Source organism: Canis lupus, chromosome 29 (genome assembly GCF_011100685.1).
Source record: "Canis lupus familiaris isolate Mischka breed German Shepherd chromosome 29, alternate assembly UU_Cfam_GSD_1.0, whole genome shotgun sequence".
NCBI classification, from domain to species: Eukaryota; Metazoa; Chordata; class Mammalia; order Carnivora; family Canidae; genus Canis; species Canis lupus.
The window spans coordinates 32,089,386-32,105,398 of NC_049250.1; the positions used below are offsets into that span (position 1 = coordinate 32,089,386).

General features: G+C 36.8%; 1 protein-coding gene across 19 annotated transcripts in view; it reads left to right on the forward strand.

Moving 5' to 3' along the window:
- The window catches only part of RALYL (RALY RNA binding protein like), a 714,416-nt gene extending 700,306 nt beyond the window's left edge, over nt 1–14,110 (forward strand). For all 19 annotated transcript variants that reach the window (XM_038579635.1, XM_038579633.1, XM_038579638.1 and 16 more), the window contains one exon: nt 13,126–14,110. In XM_038579635.1, the coding sequence (XP_038435563.1) occupies nt 13,126–13,143 (18 nt within the window). In that variant the 3' untranslated portion in view covers nt 13,144–14,110. The remainder of the gene's footprint in view (nt 1–13,125) is intronic.
- The last annotated feature ends 1,903 nt before the right edge of the window (nt 14,111–16,013 follow it).

Sequence of the window (16,013 nt, forward strand, 5' to 3'; positions counted from 1 at the left end):
AATTATACTACAAGTCAATCAATTTTAATCACATTTTTCCGTTAGACATGAAATGATTTCTAAATATTTCTTCTTGTGGTGCCAAAACTAATTACCAAAGGAACTACAGAAAGCAGTAAAATGTGTGAAATTTCAAAGTCCATAATAATCTTAGCATTAATCAACATTTGGCTTCTAGCACTGGAATTAACTTAAGCAATTTGGAGTATTATCCTAAAATTATCATTATCATTTCCAGCACTGGGAGTTACTAACAGTTGTTAGACACTATATAATTAGCATGAAAAGTCAGAAATCGATGCATGATCAAACACAAGTTATGTGCCAAATAAAATTACTGTAATTTATCAATTCAACTAGTCAAATGTGATTATCAGTAAGCCCAGAACATTCAAAATACAATCATAATTATTTTCAGAAAATATCAAGGAACAGTTTGAGAAAAAAATAAGAGAAATATTCATGTGTTAATATATGTTTGACAGAGCATCCAACTTCTGGTAAATCATATAATTTAGCAACAGGATTATTTTTTTCAGTATTAACTAAATTTTTACACAGATGTTTTAAATAAAATTATGTAACCCACATTAGATAATTTTACTGTAAAGTTAAATGTTATTTTTTCTTAACCAAATGTATTTTTATAACACATAAGTTCTCCTTTAGACAGATGACCAAAGCAAATTTTTAATTAAAATGGTTTTTAAATTGGTTCAAGATGGAACTTAAAAAAAAGAAAAATCCAGGCAAATCTGTTACAAATCAGGGAAAGGCAGGTAGTAAGTTCTATGCAAATCTTGGAACATTTCCAGTAATTCTGGCTCTTTTCTCCCACTCATCATCAGGGACCAGTGTATTTTCATACCCTAGTTGAGATCACCAGCACTAAAATTGATGATGTATTCAGTCTGCTTTCCTACTGTCTTCCTTCCCACAACTGGGCAGAACAGAATATTAAGAAAAGTACTGTCCTAAAAAAAAATAATAAAAAATAAAAATACAAACAGCCTGCGTTTGACTTAGCCAAGACACTCACTCTCTGATCCAAGGATTAATAAATAATACGTAGATGATTCTTGCCCCACAAACTACCTCGATGGTTTATAAAGAAAACCAAATGAGACTATACATATGAAGGTGTTTCATAAACTTCTAAATACTATATAAATAAGCGTTATTATGATGATTTGTGGTCCATGCCCACAGATTTAGGCCAGTCCCAGATTCTAAGAATAACCCAAACCCAGTCTCTATGTGGAATGAATTAAAGGAAGCCTCAGCTAAGTAATTCAAATGCCTCAGACTCTCAGACGGTCTTGCTCTAAGCTTATTACAGTTGCTCGTGACTTTTTCTAATAACTGGATCCTCCCTTATTCCTGGGAACAAACAGGGTCCCCAAAAATAAATGAATAAATAAATCAAGACCAGAAAGTCTTATTCTTCAGATGCCTGTTTTAAAGTTCTAAGGCCAATCCACTTCTCCCTGAAATAGATTTCTGCCTTTCTCTCTCCTGCCATCTTAGGCTGTCTGACTTGACCATACCTCGTAGATGGGACCCTTCTAGTACTTCTGTAACACTCAAATTCTGCCTACATTCCTGCCTTGTCACCACATTCTCTAGGTTTTGACTCAATATATAATCCAGCCATTTAGCAGATTGAAATTCAAGGTAGCAAATTCTTTTCTATGATTCTCTGCAAATAGAGCAAGATGCCTTATGAGCCAAAGAGTTCTGTATCCCTTACGATAATCAAGCCAAAGCTTCATACCTATCAGCCATGATTCCCATGCGGGAGTAGTGCTGCTCTGATTGGGAGCGTGGACAAGATCGCTCTACAGTCCTAGGTCACCTGCTTAATTAACCACTCTGCAGCTCTGGTTCTCTGATGCTTCAGAGCAAGAATGGATAGACAGCATACAGCTCCTGACATCACGGCATCCTACTACACTAAACAAATTGTTCCTATAATGAATCCAAGAGACCACATACTATTTGCCTTACTTGCATTTGTGCATAAACACAAATGTTCTTTGTGTGTAGATGTTAAAAACTGTTACTGCACTAATGTCCTTGTTAGAGCTATAATTAGTTATAGGAAATGATGTCATTAACTCTGAAAAGAGTGGATTTTTTTAAAATCACATATAGCAAGTCACGCACCAGACCAAACATCCATGGTATTTCTTATTTTTTTTATTTAAACCCAATTAACCAACATATAGTACATTATTAGTTTTCAGATATAGAGTTCAGTAATTTGTCAGTTGCATATAAAACCCAGGGCTCATCACATCACATGCTTTTTAATGTCCATCACCCAGTTACCCCATCTACCAACGCACCCCCTTCCAGCAACCTTGTTTGTTTCCTACAGTTTAAGAGTCTCTCATGGTTTGTCTCCCTCTCTGATTTCTCCCCATCCAGTTTTCCCTCCCTTCCCCCATGAGCCTTTGCACTTGTTCTTATATTCCACATATGAGTGAAACCATATAATTGTATTTCTCTGATTGACTTATTTCACTCACCATAATATCTTCCAGTTCCATCCATGTCAATGTTAATGGTAAGATTTCGTCCTTTCTGATGACTGATAATCTATTGTATTATGTTCCTTTATCCATTCATCTGTTGATGGACATCTCAGCTCTTTCCATAGTTTGGCTATTGTGGACATTGCTGCTATAAACACTGGGGTGGCAAGTGGCCCTTTCAACCACTGCATTTGTATCTTTGGGGTAAATACCTAGTAGTGCAGTTGCTGGGTCATAAGGCAGCTCTATTTTTAACTTCTTGAGGAACCTCTATACTGTTTTCCAGAGTGGTTTCACCAGCTTGCATTCCCACAGCAGCATAAGAAGGTTCCCCTTTCTCCACATCCATGCCAACATTTGTTGTTTCCTGACTTGTTAATTTTACCCATTCTGACTGGTGTGAGGTGGTATTTCATTGTGGATTTTATTTGTATTTCCCTGGTGGCCAAGTATAAACATCCATGATATTTATAATTACACTTTTACATTAGTTAACACACTATTTTCACTTCAATATCAAAATGTCCATAAGTAAATCTCATATAAACTAAAATATGAATATTGCAAAAGCTTGGCAATCACTTTATAATATTTGTAGGAACACCATGTATTTGAGCTTGGTACATAGAGTTAAAATATTTTAACATTAATTTTTTTCTCTTACTTTTATGCTTGTCTTATAGTATTAAATTTTCCTTCAGTTTCAGGAGAGGAAATAAAACATCTTAACATTACTCATGCAGTAACTTAAGTCTATTATATTATAGTAAGTGACTGATTTTTCCAGTCTTTTCATCTTTCTATTTGATTATGGAATAACAAAGCCTATTGATTTGAATATTTGTGATCCACTATAGTATAATGAGACCATTTTTGTCTTTTAGTCATACTTATTTCCCGAAAACATTGAGAGATAGATGGAGAATAGGATAAAGACATAGGAATTATTGTGCAGAATAATGGGTGTGGATTATAAAACTGAACCTATAGGAATTAGAAGCAAAATAATAATAATAATAATAATAATAATAATAATAATAAATAAGAAGAGAGGAGGTAACATGGAGACAGAAAAGAAGTGAGGATGTCCCAAAGACAGTTTGCCAGTAGAGTCATGACTTGCCAAGAGCCCCAATAGTTAATCAAGAATTGACTCAACTTAAATAAGTTTGATTGCATGTAGAACTGAAATAGGAGAATGCCTACCAAAATAACTATTCAAGTGAAGAAGTTAAACATCCATAGTTCTATGGCTGTTGACAGAAGACAGGAGACTCCTGAGACAAAAGACTGTGCTACTCATAGCAAAAGACGTGAGAGTACCTGGATAGTTGTCCTGGTTCCTCAAACTCAAGACCCAATTCCAAATACCTTGAAATATACATTGGCAAGTACTCCAAGATGGAAGGCCGGGTGAAGCCTGCATCCAGTGCAGTGCCTACAGGAGAGAGATTTTGAGTATAGAGAATCCAGCTTTCCACCAAGAAGTAAGCAAGTCTGTTTTTGTCCAAATAAGATTCATTGCAGAACAATGCAGGTGCATTCCAGAGATGAGTTACCTTACTTCTATGGATTGCCAGCCAAATAAATAATTCTATATTCCTTGGGGAAGCAACAGACTTTCGTGATGTTAGCACATTCAGCAAGACCTGTAGGAGTGCAGGCGACCCGCTCTCAGAAGACTGCTGCTCAGCAGTGAAGTGAAGCAGTTCTCCAAGAATGGGATGCCCAGATCAGCATCACTCAGGAACTTAACAGAAATGCAGCTTCCTGGGCCTCACTCCACACCTGGTTGTCTTAGTGCATTTGGACGGCTACAATAAAAGACTACAGACAACTGTATAAGCAATAGACATTTATTTCTCAGAGTTCTGGCAGATGAGAAGTCCAAAATCATGGCAACATTAGGTGTCTGCTGAGAGCCCATTTCCTAATTTATAGACGGCAGTCTTCTGCTGTGTCCTCATTTGGTAGAAGCAAGGGAGCTCTCTGGGACCCCTTTTATAAGGACACTAATCTCATTGATGAGGGCTCTGGCCTCATGACCTAATCACCTTCCAAAAACTCTACCTCCTAATACTATCACATTGGGGGTTAGGATTTCAACATATGAACTTTGAGGAGCCACAAACATTCAGACCATAGCATTAATGAATCAGAAAATTAGTGATCTGATTTATTTGCCCGTTCAGTAATTCTGAGGCCTATTAATGTTTAAGAACCAAACATGTAATGGAAATAATTCTTAATAGCAGTCAATATTCTGGGTCTAGTTAGGGCTTCCACCAACTATGAGCACATGTCTTTCAAACTGTCTGGGCCTTGGGATCCCTGGGTGGTGCAGCGGTTTGGCGCCTGCCTTTGGCTCAGGGAGCGATCCTGGAGACCTGGGATTGAATCCCACGTCGGGCTCCCGGTGCATGGAGCCTGCTTCTCCCTCTGCCTGTGTTTCTGCCTCTCTCTCTCTCACTGTGTGCCTATCATAAATTAAAAAAAAAAAAAAAAAAAAAAAACTGTCTGGGCCTTAATATCTTATTATTATAACAGGAGAGGGTTAGATAATTTTTTATTTCTTATTGCTCAAATTCAATTTAGTTCTATATTTCTTGACATGTAGCTTCGTAAATATTTCCTATATTAAAGACCGTAAGGGGCACCTTCGTGGCTCGGTGGCTGAGCGTCTGCCTTGGGGTCAGGTCGTGATCCTGCGGTCCTGGGATCGAGTCCCACATCAGGCTCCCTGCATGGAGCCTGCTTCTCCTCCTGCCTGTGTCTCTGCCTCTCTCTCTGTGTGTGTCTCTCATGAATAAATAAATAAAATCTTTTTTCAAAATAAAATAAAATAAATACCTTGAAATATACATGGCAAGTACTTGGAAGCCAAGAGAGATAGCCAGCAAGGCAGACCCGCAAGGATTCATAGCCTCATAGGCTCACAGAACTTAGTTGTCAGCATGCTGGGAGTAGAACAGTACCTCAGACAAATGTGAAGTAACCAATCTGGTATATCGGAAGATCTGTTTATGAATTTGTAGTGGGACCTATCACTGAAAGAGAGTCCAGTCTTGTGCCCTCTGGCCTGAGTACTGTCTTCCAAGAGACACTGGCCACACTGTAGGAATGACACACTGGTAGGAATTAGACACACTGGTAGGAATTAGAATCAGAAGTTTTGCCTGTGGAGAGTTAATGGAATGTGCTGAGATTGCCTAATGTTCCACATCTGTCATCACAGGCCAAGTTTACTTCCAGGACTTGGTTGCCTTCTCCTGTGGAGTACACACCTTTTCCTGAATGGGCACAACGGAGTGACCCTCCAAGATTCTCTATTTTTTTAAAGATTGTATTTATTCATTTTAAGAGAGAGGGAGAGAGAGAGGAGGAAGGGGAAGACGAGGAGGTAGAGAGACAAGCAGACTCTACACTGAGCATGGAGCCCTACACAGGGCTCAATCCCACAACCTCCAAGATCATGACCCCCAAGACTCTCCTATTTTTCTGTACTTGCAGTGCCAAACAAGTCTTTTTTAGACCAACACCTTTCTTTCATATATTTAGTAAGTTTCAGTTATATTCTAATCAAGACTCAAAAAACTATAAACTCTCTGCCTCTCTTAAGTGACACTGCATATTCTCTACCCTGATCATATAAGTCTTGACTTTAAAGTTAAAATCTCAGAAGGCAGCCTAATCATCTTATTTCTAAGTTTCTGATGGGCTACTATGTGTTTGTCTTTGCCTGTGTTTCCTGTATCCCCACAGCCCCTACATCCTAAATGGTCATCAACTATGGAATGGAGACTACTAAGCCTCCAAGAACTACATAATGGAACAGTTGGAGTTCCCTTCACTTGTTCCCAGTGAGTTAGTAGCCATCTTAGTTTCCATGCCATTTACAGTTTTTGTGATGTGATTATTTTAACCTAAAAGTATAATGCAATTCTGGTCCCAAGAGCTTATTAATCGAAGGCAAGTTTTAAATTATATTGAACAGTAGCTGCCAGGAATCTGTTTATGTTATTTAGAAATTTGAATTGTATTGTATCTCTTTTGTAAAAAAGGATTTGTAACAGCCAAATGTATTCACATTGTCTATAAAAAGTGAATGGCTAAACAGTTATTCAATAAACAGGATCAGTGGTGACAATAAATATATTTTTTTAAAAAATTTTTAATTGGAGTTCAATTAGCCAACATTTAGCAGAACACCCAGAGGTCATCCCGCCAAGTGCCCCCCTCAGTGCCCATCACCCAGTCACCCCAAACCCCCCCCACCCACCTCCCTTTCCACTACCCCTTGTTCATTTCCTAGAGTACGTGTCTCACATGTTTTGTCACCCTCACTGATATTTTCACTTCTTTCCCTTTATTCCCTTTCACTAATTTTTATATTCCCCAAATGAATGAGACCATATAATGCTTGTCCTTCTCCGACTGACTTATTTCACTCAACATAATACCCTCCAGGTCCATCCACATCGAAGCAAATGGTGGGTATTTGTCGTTTCTAATGGCTGAGTAATATTCCATTGTATACATAGACCACAGCTTCTTTATCCATTCATCTTTTGATGGACACCGAGGCTCCTTCCACAGTTGGGCTATTGTGGCCATTGCTGCTATAAACATCGGGGTGCAGGTGTCCTGGCGTTTCACTGCATCTGTATCTTTGGGGTAAATCTCCAGCAGTGCAATTGCTGGGTCGTAGGGCAGGTCTATTTTTAACTCTTTGAAGAACCTTCCACACAGTTTTCCAGAGTGGCTGCACCAGTTCACATTCCCACCAACAGCGCAAGAGGGCTCCCCTTTCTCCACATCCTCTCCAACATCTGTGGTTTCCTGCCTTGATAATTTTCCCCATTCTCACTGGTGTGAGGTGGGATCTCATTGTGGTTTTGATTTGTATTTCCCTGATGGCCAGTGATGCGGAGCATTTTCTCATGTGCTTGTTGGCCATGTCTATGTCTTCCTCTGTGAGATTTCTCTTCATGTCTTTTGCCCATTTCATGATTGGATTGTTTGTTTCTTTGCTGTTGAGTTTAATAAGTTCTTTATAGATCTTGGATACTAGCCCTTTATCTGATAGGTCATTTGCAAATATCTTCTCCCATTCTGTAGGTCGTCTTTTAGTTTTGTTGGCTGTTTCTTTTGCTGTGCAGAAGCTTCTTATCTTGATGAAATCCCAATAATTCATTTTTGCCTTTGTTTCTGTTGCCTTCCTGGATGTATCTTGCAAGAAGTTGCTGTGGCCAAGTTCAAAAAGGGTGTTGCCTGTGTTCTCCTCTAGGATTTTGATAGAATCTTGTCTCACACTTAGATCTTTCATCCATTTTGAGTTTATCTTTGTGTATGGTGAAAGAGAGTGGTCTAGTTTCATTCTTCTGCATGTGGATGTCCAATTTTCCCAGCACCATTTATTGAAGAGACTGTCTTTTTTTCCAGTGGATAGTCTTTCCTACTTTGGGTGACAATAAATATAGATAATTTCTGTTCGTAAGACTCTGCTTTTCTATAAAATGCTATACAGCCTATATTTTTTACATATTTCTATTCACCGTTTTTTGCTTTTATAGTTGTTATCTAAAAATATGATTATCTGTATTTCTCTAATTGCTTATTAGTTCTAGATCTCAACTAGAAAAAAATAGCAAGCATTTCTGATATTAAAATATTTTAAATATGATTTTTTGTGGAGATATTAATAAAGTGCATTTTTCCACATATTGCTGTACCTGTAAAAAGATGTTCAACATCACTAATTATTAGGGAAGTGCAAATCAGAACCATAATGAGATATCACCTCACACCTGTTAGAATAGCTATTATCAAAAAGAAAAAGAACAAGTGTTGGAGAGGATGTGGAGAAAGGGCACCTTTGTGTGCCATTGGTAGGACTGTAAATTGGTGCAGCTGTTGTGGAAAACAACATGGAGGTTCTTCGCAAAATTAAAAATAGAATTACCATGTGCTCCAGCTATGCCACTTCTAGGTATTTATCTAAGGAAAATGAAAACACTAATTCAAAAAGATATATGTACTCCTATGTCCATTGCAGCATTATTTACAATAGCTGGGAATGGAAACAACCTTAGTGTCCATGGATGGATGCATGAATAAGAAGTTATGGTATATATAAACAATACCATTCAGCCATAAAAGAAGAAGGAGATCTTGCCATTTGCAACAGCACAGGGTGGACCTTGAAGATAGGCTAAATGAAATAAGACAGAGAAAGACAATTGCCATGCATGTGATCTCACTTATATTTGGAATCTAAAAAACAAAAAAGAAAACTCGTACGTACAACGAATAAATTGGTGACTATAGGGGAGAAGGAGGCTTGGGGACAGAAAGGCTTGTATGATGACAGACGGTAACTAAATTAATTGTGGTGTTCACCTTGTAGTATGTAGACTGAACTATGTTGTACACCTGAAACTAATATAATGTTATATATCAATCTTACACCAATAAATATATATATTAATTCATTAGGTTTAAAATTAAATGTGCTTTCCCTTAGATTAATACTGTCCTTTTTATCTTTGTCAAAATAGAAGCAAATTGCTTGGTTCAGTACCATCCAGGCCCATCTGAGTGTCTCTTTTTTGTTGTTTTTCAGAAATGGGAGAGATTGAGAGTTGGAAAAGCATTCATCATCAGGATAATTGGTTTTAAAAGCATCCAGGCTCCCATATAGCCACTAGATAAATTACCCACTATTCAAAAGGAAAGCACAATTAGTTTCACATTATAGTTAAGCCAATCAGCTCCTTAAGTGACTGTCATTATTGAGAAAAAGGCAACAAGAATGTCATAGTTGTCCCCTTTCTCCCATGCCTTTAGAAGCAAAAGCAATCCTTTTCTCAGACTAGAAGATCCATGGGAAGCTTAGTGAATATATTTTGCCATTGCTTTTAGATAAGGAGAACTATATTCATGACTTGTATCCATATGGTTAATAACACCTACCTCACAATGCAAAGTTAATGAAGCTTTTGTTTTGTACTAGGGACAGGCAAATGCTTTGAAGCTTTATGGCAAGGAAGTAAGACTTCAATAAATTATTTTCAAACCTCCTTTTCTTCTTCCCGAAATAATTATTTTTATGTAATCATTTACAATCAAGGAGCAAAGGAAGGGGTAAGGAGAAATCATACCAGGGGTAATGGAATATGCACAAAAAATCTGCAGGCTGTTTTTCTCTTCTTAAAATGGATAGTTGCTAAACAACCGTTCATTACCTCTTTTGAGACAAGCAGGATGGTGAAGAATATACTAAATTAATGTCATCTGCCATGACTTAACCTGAAGAAACACAATGATTAGTAAACTTTACATACACAGCTGCTGCATTTTAAGCATGTTCCATCTGTAATAAGAGTGATCAATGGAGGCCTCACAGGAAAGAGGGTGACTGCAGTCATATATAAAGAAAGAGCTTAGGATCCCTGGGTGGCACAGTGGTTTTAGCGCCTGCCTTTGGCCCAGGGCGCGATCCTGGAGACCCGGGATTGAATCCCACATCGGGCTCCCGGTGCACGGAGCCTGCTCCTCCCTCTGCCTGTGTCTCTGCCTCTCTCTCTCTCTCTCTCTCTGTGTGTGTGACTATCATAAATAAATAAAAATTAAAAAAATAATAAAAATTAAAAAATAATAAAAAATAAAGAAAGAGCTTTAGTTCCTCCCTGCATGCAAGTGTTATCAGTCAAAATCTAAACCCACTATGCTTTATGTTCCCATCATTCTACAGGTTAAATTTAATTGTATTTATTAAAGTTTTCGTTTTCACATTGGGAATGGATCATTTTTGTTATGTGCATACAGGGAATGTATAAAATTCCCTTTATACCACACAGCACATGGCACGCCTGCTTTGGACCATAAGTTCAAAACTTTGTGCTTTAAAGACTCATCGACTCTATTGCCATGAACACTTCTTGCAACTGCACAAAGAACACATTTGAGTAACGTTTTCATTTTTAGAAATACATGTTATGTGTGACCAGTAAGCATATAGTATAGACTAGGTGAGAAAGAAGAGGGGAAGGAGGAAAAGAAAGAGGGAGTGGGGGAGAGAAGCAAAAATGAGAAAGAGAGAGAATATCACAGTATCAAAATGTACTTAGGCCTTCAAGCTTCTTTCCTAAGGATATAAGTTTTAAATGCTTTTGGCTGGAAAACAGACTATTAATGGTATATATTTTGTTTATTTTCAGTTGTTTGATTTATGAAAGTTTTAAAATCAAAATTATTAGGCATTTATTATTAAGTATAGCAAGGTTTACACAGTACCTAGAGTCCTCTGAAAAATGGTTGTCCCAGATTGCTTAATTAAATAGCATTCAAACAATGTAAAGGGCATTTGTGAATTTAATATGTTTTATGTTGTGTTTTTAAGTAATTCATTTGTCGAGTTTAACAAAATCTTTCTAAGAATATTTCTTAAAATCTAATGAATTCAATGTATCAACATGGCCTAAGGCTTTCTTAGACTTTCCACTATCATACACAAACGTAAGATTTGGTCATAAGATTTCAATTCATAAAACTGAAATCCTGTGTCTTAATCTACTTTTTAATGGCATTTTCTAAACTGAAATCACAGGACGGTCACACTAACAAGCTAAATCCTCTTATATAACACAAGTATTTACAGTATCAAATATCCAAATGCTTTCTTAACACAAAAATATTAATACTATGCCTCTACTCTTGCAAATCTTTTATATTTAATTCTACATCTTCATAGAATTAAAGATGTTTACTCACTAAGGAAGAAGACATCCCAGTCAACTGAAATTACTCAGGGGTATATGTTTTTGAGTGTGACAAATGCATAGCCATGAAGGAAAAGAAAGTACCATCCTAGATCACTGGCAACTTTCAACCAGGGACATTGGCTGGGGGAGATCTGGAGCTACTGATATCCAAAGCAATTCTCACCACCCCAGCTGCCATACTCAATCTTTTTCAAAATCTCTATATCATGGGCTTTAAAACTTTAATAAAAGGCCAAGTTACCTAATTGTCTCGCTATTAACAGAAGTCAGCAACTGTTGGAAAAGGCAACCTGCCAATGCAATCTTTCAACACCCATTCAGTCACATAAAAACAGGCCTTTGAATACTTCCAAGAAACAGAGAACCCCCAAAGCCTGTTGGTTTTATCACCTTGTATGGAAATATCTTTCTCTGTCCAGACTAGAGAAGAGTTTCTTTGTTCCATTTAAATATAGATGTTAATGATTGTCAGACACAATTTTCAGTATTTAAGTCTCAGGGGAGAGTTCAGGGTCCTACCACGGCAGCAGGAGAAGGTTATGCATAGGCCAATTGCCCCACATCTACCTGCTGTTTCAGGGACTCCCTAGCCACGAAGGACCAAAGCACACTACTCGAGCTGTAAAGCACTGTTCTCATCCAATGCTGTGTTTTGTTTTCCTGGACAAATTTAATACCAAATTACAATGGACAAAAACATTTGGAGAACTTCGCTGGGATTGATAACCAGTGAATGGTATTTGCTCCCCCAGGACCAATAACTGACACACGATGTTTTTCTCAACAGCAGTTCCCATCCTAATTGATACCTCAATTTGCCTGTCTTTGACTCTTAAGACACTACACAGATTTTCCATATAACTGCAAAAACTCTGAAGTTGACAGGATAATAGGTGTAATTATATTTTCTATCTAAATATAAACCTTGAGCTTGATAGGATTCTAGGATAAATACATGGCATTTCCCTCTACTGAAATCTTGCATTATTTTATCCTTATATTCATATTCAATTTCTCAATTCAATTCTTCTATCAATTGAATTTTAGCTCTTGTGTGATGTTTTTGGCTCATGGTTGCACCATGAGTTTTTCACTGCCCCTCTTGCATCTAGCTTTCTTTAAATTTTTTAATTATTTATTTGAGAGATAGAGAGCACAACTGGGTGTTAGGGGGCAGAGGAAGAAGCAGACTCCCCACTGACCAGAGAATGCAACCTAGGGCTCGATTCCAGGACCCTGAGATCAGGAACTGAGCTGAAGGCAGGCGCTTACCAACTGAGCCATCCAGGGACCCCACAGCTAGCTTTCGTCTCTTACAACCAAGATTATGTAACTCTGATCAGAGATCCGTATTGCTTTTTCTCCTATTCCAGGTGCAGAAGGCTTAGGACTGCCCTGTTCAAACCTCTTAGAGGGGAAAATTATCCCACGGTCACTCTTGTGAGGAGCCACAGAAATTCCGAAGAAGCCCAAATCTCTTTTCCTAGCCAAGAACTTCAAGTGTTTTCCCTCTAACTTGGTCAAGAGCTTGAACTGAAAGATAATTACTGATTTCAGACAATAAATGGACTGGATTTTAAAAACTTATAGCATACTGTAAATGTAAATAATTTTAGCAATGTCTACAGCAAAGGATCTAAGAACCTAAATTTCTCAAAAGTACTTTTCCTAAAGACTCAGCTCTTCTCTTATCACCTCCTATTTTGGCCTGAAAATCCCACTTGAATCTAACTTACATATGTTCATGCTATCAACAATGAAACCTAAATCTCAATATTTTAAAATACCTTTTTTTCTTTTCTCAGTTTCTACAGATAAAGTGATCTGAAGCAATGAATGATGCCACAAAAGCAGAAAAGAGAAACTGTGACAACCCCCAGAAATGTGAAAGGAAGTTTCTTACTGGATAGCAGCATCTTTGGTTCACTTTATAAAAAAAAAAATACCCAAATAAATAAAATGGACAGTATTGTTCAATTTTAGAAATTCCATTTCTTCTATGTTCTAAGCTATATAATTGTCAGGTTTCTATGGTTTAGACTGTAAATGTGTTTTCCCCTTTGCTACTTATGTTGTGTTTTTTTAAGTCTTAAAAGTCTTAAAATGTGAAGGACATTTAAGAATGGTAAGGGAGACACTGTATACAAATGTATATTTGTAAAAGCTATTTTTATGATTAGCATGTTTAACTGTTGATCATATATAAAGTCAGGTGATATTGCAATTCTATGTTTAAAGCTTATTTCCAACAATGTCACGTAAGAAAAGATACATCGTAAGCTAGTTTTTATAATTTATTTTTAATTTATAGTTTAAAGTACTTCAGATCATAATGATAAAATACTTGAAAAGGTTATATTTCTGCCCTCCATAAGCACCATTTTTATTAATAAAGAATGCAAATATTTCAGATGTGATTCCATAGCTAAAGGACTCTGTTGCTTGGACCTGTGATTAAATTGAGCATTCTCTACTCAACTGAAATGATCCAACTATTACCCAGTACTTCAGTCTGGGTAGGAGATCCCATGGACAGGTTTTAGTGCCAATAAAGGTGAAAACTATATTGGCAAGGAAAGATTGTCTTGTCTTTGGTTCCAAAAGTTTAAATAGTGCTTATATCACTTCATCTCCTATTACTACGAACGCTCCATTCCCAGGCATTGCAAGTGTTTTCCAGATGCTCTTTGCTGTCGTCTTGTGCTGTGGAAATGGAGGAAACCATCTTCACAGACTGTAGGAGAACTCAGCATATAATTTCTTAATAAATACTGTTTCTTTTAAAACGAAGTTGGTGTATATCTTTTTTTGGGGTGCACTTAAGTTTTAATAGTCAGTTTGACTTTTTGCATTCAAAATGATCTACATCATTACAATGCTATAAAATCAGTGTGATAATGAAAGTAGCATAACTTTACTAAAATGTATATGTTTTATATGCCCACACTTTTCATGGAGTGACCTGTATTCTAGAGCACATTAATTTGCTATGTAATAGAAAGCAAGATGGCCTTCAATTCTTGACAGAAGTCACATTCTGGTTTACATTTCTAAAAGGCATATTTTCCGGGACACCTGAGTGGCTCAGTGGTTGAGCCTTTGGCTCAGGTCATGATCCTGGGGTCCTAGAATTGAGTCCCGCATCAGGCTCCCCACAGGGAGACTGCTTCTCCCTTTGTCTATGTCTCTGCCTCTCTGTGTCTCTCATGGATAAATAAATAAAAAAATAAATAAATAAATAAATAAATAAATAAATAAATAAATAAATGTATTTTTTCATTCAAATGTAGAATTTTAAGAAAATATTTCAAGATAGCAAAACTACCTCAACAAAGTCATTTATAATCTGTCAGGCAAGTCTTCAGCTAATGGCTGCAAGCCCTTATTAAGAGCAGAGAGACAACATGTAATATCACTAAGAACAGTTAGTGGAATTGAGGCCTCCTTTTTCAAAGAAACTCAAGAGAATCTAAAATCACCTTGGTATGTTTTCTTATTTTCCTATTGTAATTTAATGATAATCTATCCTTTCTTTATGTGTTTCAAATATATGCTATGAAAAATTATACAATTCCATCCAACAAAGTTTACCTAAAACTAAAATTGTGAAAGCAGAGATTAAAAATTCGCACACTAGGACATAGGGTCTGAATCAGGAATGTACTTGCCTTTAGAAGAAATGTGAAAATCACAATGTGGCATACTATTTTTCATGGCCATAATGAGTATTGGAGAATTTGCAACTGCTGCAATTGAATTGTGAAGCCGAAAAAAACAAACCTGAATACGGTTCTACAAGAGAATAAAATCAGCAGAGTGATTTCTTGGTTTGCTGCCAACTAAATACACTCGCCTGAGATAATCTGATGCTCCAGAAAGGAAATGCTGCAGGTACAGTGTATTAGGAAAATGCACATGTAGATATTTTTTCCAACCTTCCATTTATCTGTCCTTAATATTCAATAAACAGTGTAGCATTTACAACAGACATTATCATAAATTAAGAGTATCATACTTTCCCAGATGCTCATTAACTATTCTCAAAGCAAAATGAATAATTAAACTGAATAATTCTTTGTTATTGGACTTCATTTTCTCCACACAGGCCTATGAAATCATGCCTCTTTCCCTTAATTAATTTACCCATTCCTGGCTTAAGAATTTCTTTCGATGACAAAGATGAAATAAAACATATACAAGATCAACAAAGTATATGGGATTATAACACCTGAGGATTTAGTGTAATAATTTAAAAGAGAACTTTTAAGGGATGATGAAGGGAGTGTAGACGTCTAACTCCAAAAAACATCAGTTCTATCAAAAAAGAAATGCTAAGGGAGTTGTGTTCGATTCAAGAAAAATGTGGGGAAATAGGCTCATTGTTTTGTGAAGTTAGGTCAACTAGTCACTGGTAACAATGTGAAAGAGAATGTACAAATTTTGCTTGCATCTTTCAAATAAAAATTCAAAGAGGAACACAACAAAGTAAACCGACATAGAAATAAAGCAGAAGATAAATAAGAAGGAAACTGTCAAATGGATTAAAATCCAGAGAACAGAAATTACAAATATAAATGCCAACAGAGAATTGATAAATATAAAAGAAAGAAACAGGCATGAAGCTGCTTAGTAGACATTAAATACAACCGTGCTGGTAAGGACAGAACCACCCCCCAGTTCCAACTGGCTGCCT